Source organism: Coregonus lavaretus (assembly GCF_964263955.1).
Source record: "Coregonus lavaretus genome assembly, chromosome: 9".
Lineage (NCBI taxonomy): Eukaryota > Metazoa > Chordata > Actinopteri > Salmoniformes > Salmonidae > Coregonus > Coregonus lavaretus.
In genome coordinates this window covers 15,816,351-15,828,575 of record NC_139996.1, presented here as the reverse complement: position 1 = coordinate 15,828,575, position 12,225 = coordinate 15,816,351, and the positions used below count along the sequence as shown (strand labels likewise).

General features: G+C 41.2%; 1 protein-coding gene across 1 annotated transcript; it reads left to right on the top strand.

Annotated features, from left to right (window-relative positions):
• Positions 1-2,696: 2,696 nt before the first annotated feature.
• Positions 2,697-11,775, top strand: LOC311134737 (fibroblast growth factor 6-like; the record flags this gene model as incomplete). Its single annotated transcript, XM_084168510.1, has 3 exons — positions 2,697-3,006; positions 3,520-3,623; positions 11,599-11,775. 3 exons carry the CDS (start codon positions 2,697-2,699, stop codon positions 11,773-11,775), a joined length of 591 nt encoding a protein of 196 aa, XP_084024636.1.
• Between the last annotated feature and the right edge of the window lie 450 nt (positions 11,776-12,225).

Genomic DNA, 12,225 nt, shown 5'->3' with positions numbered 1-12,225 from the left:
TAGGTGTGTGCCTTTCCAAATCATGTCCAATCAATTGATTTTACCACAGGTGGACTCCAATCAAGTTGTAGAAACATCTTAAGGATGATCAATGGAAACAGGATGCACCTGAGCTCAATTTCGAGTCTCATAGCAAAGGGTCTGAATACTTATGTAAATAAGGTATTTCGTTTAAAAAAATTTAATACATTTGCAAAAAATCTAAAAACCTGTTTTCGCTTTGTCATTATGGGGTATTGTGTGTAGATTGATGAGGGAAAAAAATATTAATCCGTTTTAGAATAAGGCTGTAACGTAACAAAATGTGGAAAAAGTCAAGGGTTCTGAATACTTTCCGAAGGCACTGTATACTCTCATTTTGAGAATAGAGTCGAAAAGAATGTGTTTTTTTGCCTCAAGTGTAATATTTATTGGCAGTTAGGGACACTCTTAATCAATGAAAACCAATTAGTAGACAGACAGGTTAACTTTTTTTTAAAATAAAAGATGACTGAGGAAATTCCCCCCACACACAGACAATACTTATCTGACTTACTGTAGAACATAAGGACATACTGCCAGACCGCTTGGAAAAATAAGTCAATTTTGCAAGTGCCTCTACTACAAATGTCAGCATTTTTTGTACATAAATATGTATTTATTGTTCTTTAAAAATCATAAGCACATATTAAAGTATTTTTCCTTATTTTCATTGCATCTGTCAAAGGTGTAAGGTGCAAAAGCTATTTCTGTGAAAAAATGATAAATTATAATTTTGTATAGATGTGGCATAAATACATCTTCTGCGCTATAATTTATTGGAATATTCTTCCATCCCACTCTTTCATCGTTGGCTGCTTACTCTCAGATAGCTTATTGATCTCGACTGCTGTCAATATTTCCCTATAGGATTGCAAATAAATAATAAATACATTTCATTTTAGTTCTGTAGGTTGTGAGGAATCGAACTCAAGTCACAAAGTTGATGATTTACTGGTTGACCATGCAGAATAGTACACTCATAATATTTAAAAACATTGTTTTGTTTTGTTTTTAAGTTGTTTTTCTTTTTTTTCATCCTGACCATTTCCTGTATTAGTTCTGGTTTTAAGGGAGCAACTTTGCTGAATGTGCATTTCCTGATGATGACTAATGCATGTGCAAAGTATGGTAAACACCTCCTGTATCATTATTTATTTGTAAATATGAAGTAGTCAATACTGTTGCATCTGGATCAATTATAACCATTATTCCTCTGTTTTGAGTTCCTCCCATATTAAGTTTCGTTGATATTTCTTAGACATAAGTAACCATTGATTTTTTTCTTCTTTTTTTTTTCAACAAGTTAGCAAGTGTTCAACAAGTTAGCAAGGTCCTTTATTTGTCCAAATGCCCAGTGTTTGAGTTAGTTGTGCTTCATGATAGCAAGTGCCAAGGATCTTCACATTGGGCCTATTTGCCGATGACTGTATGATTATGAATCTGCTATTATGTCCTCAGTTTTCACTGATGCTCCAAATGTGTTGTCCTTGGCGTTTTCAGCCTTCATAGAAATCAAATCATTTTTATTATAAATCCAGATTGGGTATCATTGTGCAGTCACCAAATATATTTGTATACAAATAAATGTACTGCATTGTAAAATGCTTGTCAGAGATGTTGTATGTCACTAAGAACAACTTTGTACAGTCTGTGAAAATGATTTGAACTATGGTCAATGATGGTTGCGCATGAAGCACAGTTAAAACCTTGGAAATAGCGCCATCCATCGGAATTTCCAACCAAATGGATGACATTTATTAAGGGGTCCGGTGGAAGCGCGCAAATGTATATAATCTATTGATGTATAGGCATGCTCCATGGTGGCGTTACAAAGAAAATATGATATGCTTTTATGTTTCAGGCCAGGGGAAGGAATAGGCTATGAGAGACGTTTCGGGGTAACCGAAATACGCACCACAGTGCTCATGAATGCAACCTACTTTAATTGTAGCTAAAATAATAATTGGTTGAAAAAGTTAATAAACATGCAGCATATGATGTGGCCTGCAAGGGTGCCATTGCTCTCCGTTGACAAGTGGACCGTTTTTTACACCTTCCTTCTAAATAAGGAAGCAACCTGTCAGACATATGACCACCGACCCAATTTGGGAGCTGCCAAAGTGTCCATCGTGTCCCGCAGTTGCTTAACGCCACCCAATGAGGTCTCTCCCTTCCTCGGTTTCACGGGCGCTGTGACAGTGTTCCGTTGAACTCTCCACAGACTAGGCACTGCAGTTCAGCGACTCTTTTCTTGCTTGCTTGCAACTTCACTCTCTCCATCCTCGGCCCTTGTATTATTCGACTGGGCAGCGGTGAAGTCAGCATGACGTCATCTAGAGATGCGATAGCCTGGCAAGGTGAAACAGGGTTTTGGTGAGTGCTATTCTCCACGGCCTGCGTTGCCTACAGAGAGAGAGAGAGAGGCGCGGAGCTGCAAAACATGGTAATCATCATCGCCACCACCTCAAGATCTGCCGTGCACTCTCCTATTTCTACTCCTCTGCACTGGGGCTCTCGTTTCATACCCAGAGTTCAGATCTGCGTTACAAAAATAATCCTCTGCCAGCATGCCGAAGGAAGAAAAACAAGAAGAGTGGTATTTTTAGGGCCATTAATTCTGACCACGTGCCCCGAAGGTACACCGGAAGGCCATTGCGCAAAGTCTCCTCATCAGTATGTCCTACGAGGCCAGCACGCACTGGACGTTGATTGCGATTGTTCTCTTGGGGTTCCTAGTGGGGATTGCGTCATCATATCCTATTCCAAGCAGGACAAATGCAACTTTATTGGAGAAAAGATGGGAGACCCTCTTCTCCCGCTCCATTCTGGGCATCTCGGGGGAGAGATCGGACCTGAACTGGGAGAGTGACTATTTGCTAGGTATCAAAAGAGTCCGGAGGCTCTACTGCAACGTGGGCATCGGGTTTCACCTCCAGGTCCTCCCAGACGGCAGGATTAATGGTGTACATAATGAAAACCAGTACAGTGAGTTGCTTCCACAGATGTAGTAATGCAATAGACATCACATGAAGGGGTCGTCAATAATTATGCATCTAACAGCGGCTATAGCCCATATTTTGCATGATGTGTAATAAGCCGCGAAGGGAGCATTGGATTACTTCTAGAGCAAAGACAGATCTATTAAAAACACTATCCACCAGTGCTAAATATCTCCCAAAGCTCAAACATGACATGAATGTATGGACGTATTTAGACACTGGCTCCTACAGCGGCACAGAAACGAACAGTCACCGACACCGTACACTTCCAAAAGGGCAATTATTACATGATAGCCTAAGCTCTGCAAATATCGAAAATTGGACGTGGGAATGAATATAGAACAAAGACTCAGCATCCTGCGTAGCAACCTGCAAGGTTACACCCACAGACGAATTGCACATGCTAGCTATAGCCTACAACCATTTTTAACCATATTTTGTGCCAATCTGATCGGATGTGTTTTTCCAATATCTAATATCTGGTATTTTGTTCAATTAGGTCTATTAGAGATCTCAACTGTAGAGCGAGGAGTGGTTAGCTTGTATGGGGTGAGAAGTGAGCTGTTTGTCGCAATGAATGGCCGAGGAAGGTTATACGGAACGGTAGGTATGCACAGTATTACATTTATTGTCCTGCAATATTTGTTTTAATGGTTCCGCGTGGCATTTGCTATTATGACTGATCGGGTTTTATTTGCATGTCATTTAAAGCGATTGGGTGTGCCGATCTTAACATGTGCCGTAAATTATGTGATAAGACATATGCTAGTGGAATGCTATTTTGTTATTTTCGATGGTTCATTATATATATATATATATATATATATATATATATATATATATATATATATATATGTTTACCCTTTCTTATTATGCATTCGTATGAAATTGTAGGCAGTAAATGAGCTAGGGGCCTGTTCATGGTCGACTTGCCTTGGGCAATAATGATGAGGTTAACAGACGCATAATTGTGTCACGCTCTGTAATATGGCCCTGCGTGCGGGGGAAAGACCCCCGACACTCCAGAACCTGTCATCGGGACTTGGGACCATATGAAATTCATCCTTTGAAGATTAATATTATTTACATGTTAGGTTACACTTGTAGGCTATGCCTATCACTGAAGCCCCGTTTATAATTGGTGCTAATATGGGACCTTTGTCCTGATCTTGTCTACATTCTGATTGTGCCCACATTTCCAGAAATCTGTCTACACATGGTATTAAAATGGGTCTTATCCGTCCACTGTGTCTGCATTGTGACCAGATTTCCTGGTCCCTTCATTTATGCAAATTATTTCAAACTAATATTTATTTATTGTAAGACACATATTGATGTAATCAGGCAATGGTGCCACCTGTCAATGATTTTAGAGGGCGGAATAATGATGATAATGGTTTCTTTGTCCAGATCTGTCTATACTTGTAAGATATCCACACACAATGCGTCACTGACTACCTCCGGAGATGGGCAGGATGACCTGATCACAATCAGATCACAATGTGTCTTTTGATTGTCTACACCTGTCTACAAATGTGGGCAAAATCAGAATGTGGACAAGAGCAGGACAAAGGACACAAGTTAGAACCAGGTATAAACGGGGCTTGAGTGAAGTGCGTCCTATGGACATTGAACCAATAGTTTTGAGTTTGAGTTAGTCTCCAACAGGTCGATCAAGAGCTACCAGTAGCTCGCAGCCCACCTATGAGTAGCTCACCAAACAATTCTGAAACTACACTGAACAAAAATATAAACGCAACATGCTACAATTTCAAAGATTTTTACTGAGTTACAGTTCATATAAGGAAATCAGTCAATTTAAATAAATTCATTCGACCCTAATCTATGGATTTCACATGACTGGGAATACAGATATGCCTCTGTTGGTCACAGAAAGGTAGGGGCGTGGATCAGAAAACCATTCAATATCTGGTGTTACCACCATTTGCCTCATGCAGCGCAACACATCTTCTTCACATAGAGTTGATCAGGCTGTAGATTGAGGCCTGTGGAATGTTGTCTCACTCCTCTTCAATGGCTGTGCGAAGTTGCTGGATATTTTTTGGGAACTGGAACACGCTGTCGTACACGTTGATCCAGACCATCCCAAACATACTCAATGGGTGACATGTCTTGTGAGTATGCAGGCCATGGAAGAACTGGGACATTTTCAGCTTCCAGGAATTGTGTACAGATCCTTGCTACATGGGGCCATGCATTATCATGCTGAAACATGAGGTGATGGCGGCAGATGAATGGCACGACAATGTCCTCAGGATCTCTTCACGGTATCTCTGGCATTCAAATTGCCATTGATAAAATGCAATTGTGTTCATTGTCCGTAGCTTATGCCTGCCCATACCATAACCTCACTGCCACCATGGCCACTGTGTTCACAGCGTTGACATCAGCAAACCACTCACCCACACAACGCCATACGTCTGCCATCTGCCCGGTACAGTTGAAACCGGGATTCATCCGTGAAGAGCACACTTCTCCAGCATGCCATTGGCCATCGAAGGTGAGCATTTGCCCACTGAAGTCGGATATGAAGCCGAACAGCAGTCAGGTCAAGACCCTGGTGAGGATGAGGAGCACGCAGATGAGCTTCCCTGAGATGGTTTCTGACTGTTTGTGCAGAAATTATTAGGTTGTGCAAACCCACAGTTTCATCAGCTGTCCGGGTGGCTGGTCTCAGACAATCCTACAGGTGTTTAAGCCAGATGTGGAGGTCCAGGGCTGGCGTGGTTACATGTGGTCTGCGGTTGTGAGACCGGTTGGACATACTACCAAATTTTCTAAAACGACGTTGGAGGTGGCTTATGGTAGAGAAATTAACATTCAGTTCTCTGGCAACAGCTCTGGTGGACATTCCTGCAGTCAGCATGCCAATTGCATGCTACCTCAAAACTTGAGACATCTGTGGCATTGTGTTGTGTGACAAAACTGCACATTTTAGAGTGGCCTTTTATTGTTCCCAGCACAAGGTGCACCTGTGTAATGATCTTGCTGTTTAATCAGCTTCTTGATATGCCACACCTGTCAGGTGGATGGATTATCTTGGGAAAGGAGTAACGTTCACTCATTGGGATGTAAACAAATTAGTGCACAAAATTTGAGAGAAATAAGCTTTTTGTGCTTATGAAAAATGTCTGGGATCTTTTATTTCAGCTCATGAAACATGGGACCAACACTTTACATGTTGCGTTTATATTTTTGTTCAGTATACATGCAATTTTCACGTGTTCTCACAAGGATCAGACACCGCAAGCTCCCAGCTGGCCTGCTATCTAATCAACGCAACATTGACATTATCCCACCCCTGGTTAGCCACTATTGGCCAAACCTAACACAAACCTGCCAATTAATTTCCAGCAATATTACCCGTCTGTCTGTGGTGCGCGCGTTTGTATATCACTCCGGGTGTAGCCAGTTGACCTGATAACCGTCTTGTGGCTTGACAGAAATACTTTCCCCAAAACCTTATAAATTAAATGTTAACTGCACTGCAAAGTAGGCTTACCTGGTAGAAGTATATCATGAATAAGTATATCATTTGTATGTGTTATTTGCAAACTTTGCCATTAAATGAGCAGCAGCAGTACAGAACCATGCTAGACCCACACGTTAGATGGCACATTCCTCACTTGCTAGATGCGCAATTAAAGGGGAATTACACTCATATCAAAATGTGTTCGTTTCTTCCAGACCCCCCAAAAAATTGTCTTCTGATGTGATTTAAGCATTGACATGGACTCAGAACGTTCCAATGTCATTGTTTCTCTATGAACAATTGTAATTTTGAGAGTTAAAAACAGAAAACATCTAAAACCAGGAAAAAGAAAACGGAGAAAACATAATTTGAGAAAAAAAATCACAGATTGTATAGGGCCCCCCTTAGAGTTGTTTATTAACCATTATTGTTCCAGGTATATTGACAGAAACAGTGCACTACTTTCTCTTGTACAGTCGTGGTCAAAAGTTTTGAGAATGACACAAGTATTGGTCTTCACAAAGTTCGCTGCTTCAGTGTTATGAGATATTTTTGTCAGATGTTACTATGGTATACTGAAGTATAATTACAAGCATTCCATAAGTGTCAAAGGCTTTTATTGACAATTACATTAAGTTTATGCAAAGAGTCAATATTTGCAGTGTTAACCCTTCTTTTTCAAGACCTCTGCAATCCGCCCTGGCATGCTGTCAATTAACTTCTGGGCCACATCCTGACTGATGGCAGCCCATTCTTGCATAATCAATGCTTGGAGTTTGTCAGAATTTGTGGGTTTTTGTTTGTCCACCCGCCTCTTGAGGATCGACCACAAGTTCTCAATGGGATTAAGGTCTGGGGAGTTTCCTGGCCATGGACCCAAAATTTCGATGTTTTGTTCCCCGAGCCACTTAGTTATCACTTTTGCCTTATGGCAAGGTGCTCCATCATGCTGGAAAAGGCATTGGTCGTCACCAAACTGTTCTTGGATGGTTGGGAGAAGTTGCTCTCGGAGGATATGTTGGTGCCATTCTTTATTCATGGCTGTGTTCTTAGGCAAAATTGTGAGTGAGCCCACTCCCTTGGCTGAGAAGCAACCCCACACATGAATGGTCTCAGGATGCTTTACTGTTGGCATGACACAGGACTGATGTTTTTCCTGGAGAGAAGTGGCTTCTTTGCTGCCCTTCTTGACACCAGGCCATCCTCCAAAAGTCTTCGCCTCACTGTGCGTGCAGATGCACTCACACCTGCCTGCTGCCATTCCTGAGCAAGATCTGCACTGGTGGTGCCCCGATCCAGCAGCTGAATCAACTTTAGGAGACGGTCCTGGCGCTTGCTGGACTTTCTTGGGGACCCTGGCGCCTTCTTCACAACAATTGAACCTCTTTCCTTGAAGTTCTTGATGATCCGATAAATGGTTGATTTAGGTGCAATCTTACTAGCAGCAATATCCTTGCCTGTGAAGCCCTTTTTGTGCAAAGCAATGATGACGGCACGTGGTTAACAGAGGAAGAACAATGATTTCAAGCACCACCCTCCTTTTAAAGCTTCCAGTCTGTTATTCTAACTCAATCAGCATGACAGAGTGATCTCCAGCCTTGTCCTCGTCAAACACTCTCACCTGTGTTAACGAGAGAATCACTGACATGATGGAGGCTGGTCCTTTTGTGGCAGGGCTGAAATGCAGTGGAAATGTTTTTTTGGGATTAAGTTCATTTTCATGGCAAAGAGGGACTTTGCAATTAATTGCAATTCATTTGATCACTCTTCATGACATTCTGGAGTATATGCAAATTGCCATCATCAAAACTGAGGCAGCAGACTTTGTAAAAATTAGTATTTGTGTCATTCTCAAAACTTTTGACCACGACTGTACACTAAGGACCCGGGAAAGAGTTGCAGGGGAGAAGGGAAGAATGTGCCTATTTGAAAGCTAGAAAAAAATAGTAGCTTGCGACATTTTTCATTTTTTAAAAGTTGCTTTCAAAGGTTGGAGACCCCTGCATTAGGGTATCTCTGACGGACGTCATCAGCTCCCTGTCTTGTCGATAGTCCCAGCACATGCTGTCTTTTCACAATTTATAATAGCAGAAAATTGTCAAAAAGGTTCACACATCATGTATATCCAATAAACACTCTGAAAAATATTGTTAGTGAAATGTTTATTAAGATAGACAAATACGATTCACAATGAACAACGTGCAAGGTGAGCAAAAGAAGGCCCATGCAGCTCTCCAATTGCGCATGAATGAACATCACCAAAAGGATACAGTTACATAGTGTATGCAATTAACAACATGTTTACATTAAAATACATACAGTGGCTTGCAAAAGTATTCACCCCCCTTGGCATTTTTCCTATTTTGTTGCCTTACAACCTGGAATTAAAATGGATTTTTGGGGGGGGTTGTATCATTTGATTTACACAACATGCCTACCACTTTGAAGATGCAAAATATTTGTTTGTGTGAAACAAACAAGAAATAAGACAAAAAAACAGAAAACTTGACCATGCATAACTATTCACCCCCCCAAAGTCAATACTTTGTAGAGCCACCTTTTGCAGCAATTACAGCTGTAAGTCTCTTGGGGTATGTGTCTATAAGCTTGGCACATCTAACCACTGGGATTGTTGCCCATTCTTCAAGGCAAAACTGCTCCAGCTCCTTCAAGTTGGATGGGTTCCGCTGGTGTACAGCAATCTTTAAGTTATACCACAGATTCTCAATTGGATTGAGGTCTGGGCTTTGACCTTAAACCACTCAAGTGTTGCTTTAGCAGTATGCTTAGGGTCATTGTCCTGCTGGAAGGTGAACTTCCGTCCCAGTCTCAAATCTCTGGAAGACTGAAACAGGTTTCCCTCAAGAATTTCCCTGTATTTAGTGCCATCCATCATTCCTTCAGTTTCCTAGTCCCTGCCGATGAAAAACATCCCCACAGCATGATGCTGCCACCACCATGCTTCACTGTGGGTATGGTGTTCTCAGGGTGATGAGAGGTGTTGGGTTTGTGCTAGACATAGCATTTTCCTTGATGGCCAAAAAGCTCAATTTTAGTCTCATCTGACCAGAGTACCTTCTTCCATATGTTTGGGGAGTCTCCCACATGCCTTTCGGCGAACACCAAATGTGTTTGCTTATTTTTTTTTCTGGCCACTCTTCCATAAAGCCCAGCTCTGTGGAGTGTACGGCTTAAAGTGGTCCTAAGGACAGATACTCCAATCTCCGCTGTGGAGCTTTGCAGCTCCTTCAGGGTTATCTTTGGTCTCTTTGTTGCCTCTCTGATTAATGCCCTCCTTGCCTGGTCCGTGAGTTTTGGTGTACGGCCCTCTCTTGGCAGGTTTGTTGTGGTGCCATATTCTTTAACATTTTTAATAATGGATTTAATGGTGCTCCGTGGGATGTTCAAAGTTTAGGATATTTTTTTATAACCCAACCCTGATCTGTACTTCTCCACAACTTTGTCCCTGACCTGTTTGGAGAGCTCCTTGGTCTTCATGATGCCGCTTGCTTGGTGGTGCCCCTTGCTTAGTGGTGTTGCAGACTCTGGGGCCTTTCTGAACAGGTGTATATATACTGAGATCATGTGACACTTAGATTGCACACAGGTGGACTTTATTTAACTAATTATGTGACTTCTGAAGGTAATTGGTTGCACCAGATCTAATTTAGGGGCTTCATAGCAAAGGGGGTGAATACATTTGCACGCACCTCTTTTCTGTTATTAATTTTTTTGAATTTTTTGAAAGAAGTTATTTATTTTTATTTAACTTCACCAATTTGGTCTATTTTGTGTATGTCCATAACATGAAATCCAAATAAAAATCAATTTAAATTACAGGTTGTAATGCAACAAAATTAGAAAAACGCTAAGGGGGATGAATACTTTTGCAAGGCACTGTACTCCAGTATTTTGGCAACTAATAAAGTATTTTTTAAACCTCCCGCTTTGGGCTGGATGTGTCAATGTGTAGTTCATACATGCATAATCTATGAGCAGAATTACTGTCTTACCTCAATCAGCCACGAAATCCCTAGTTTGAAAGTGACTGTTTTCTTGAAGCTGTGTCGTGCCATTTTCCCTACATTTCCTGCCACGTGGGCCAGCCCCCTAGCATTTCGATTTCTAGCCAATGAGCTTCAGCCCCTCAAGCATTTGAGTGACAACTAGCAAGAGGTCTGCCCAGCGTTATCCAATGAGGTTGCAGGGTGGGCCTAAGGGCTCAGTGGACACAGCAGAGCGAGAGCAATGACGTGGTGCACATATCTGCACATATGTAACGTAGTACGCAATCTTCGGGGACCACTTTTGGTTTGTGAGTGCTACTTTCAGAACTACTGGCTAAAAAGTATACAAAAGTACCGGATAATCTCTTTAATTATTGCACTAATAACCCATTGGTGAATAGGCTAATTAATGACCCATATGGTTGAGAAATAAGTTGTACAGCAGTGCTACCTGTGTGTAATACTCAGTCATTGACGTTTTAAAAGGAGAGTTCACCCAGGGAATAAGCAAACCAACATTTGTTTTTGTTCAGTTAGCTGCAGCTTAGCATTGTCTTCATCAAGCACAAACTATGGGAGTGGTAGGCAAGGCCCCTGTTAGTATGCTCCCAATAGCATGTGTAAACCACTCCAAAACAGCAACATTCACAGTACTTTTTTTATATTTTTATATTGAGGGAGTATGATATTTCAGGATGATCTCAGTCGATTCCAAGTTTTTATTGTAGTTTTCAATAAAAAAGAGAGCATGCTGTAATTTTGGTTAGGTATCCCCTCAAGGACATACATGTACGGTCTGATAAACAATTTTGTTTATTAGGAATTTTGGATGGAGCAAGAGATGTGCTAATCTTCAGAGACAAAGGTTTACAGGTTCTTCCATCAACCCCAAATTTGCTACAATATGTTAGTGTATGGCTCCCCTACTTTACATGTGAACCAATTCTGGATGAGGATGAAATGTATGCATGGCGAGTATTTTTTCTGTGCATCTTGTACAACTGTATCAAACTGGTAACTGTGAAACTAAACTTGGCCATACTTTTTTCTTTGACCTTTTCTCCTTTGCTATTTTCAGACAGTCTTCCATGATGAGTGCAAGTTCAGAGAGAGCATGCTGCCAAACAACTACAATGCCTATGAGTCTTCCGTTTACAGAGGCTCCTACATTGCTCTCAGCAAGCATGGCCGTCTGAAGAGAGGCAACAAGGCCACCACTGCCATGACTGTCACACACTTCCTCCCCCGAATATGAGCAAAACTGGCAATAACTCACTTATTTGCACATGTGGATTGTTGTCCAGGTAACATTATACTGTATACACCAATACAAATGGACTGCAAAAGAAAGAAATACCATTATATGATAGTATTTATTCAGTCTTTATATGTATATTTCGGTAGCTTACTTTGTATTAGAACTCATGGAAATGCCATTAATTGCTGCTTATTATTTTAATCAGTATTATATAAGGGGATGGAGAAGCTTCATCTGTCCCCTTCACTTTATATGGGTGCTTGCCATACATAAATGGTGGAGACCTTGCCCTGTCAGTGGATGACAGCTCAGCTCAGCCTCTACAAGTGAAATGGATACTTTTTATTACCTCAAAGCGCCACGTCCCAAATTAAATAATGTGTGCATGATATTTCTACTGAGAAGAATGCCTGTTTACTTTGAACTTTTGTGATTATCCATCAAGGA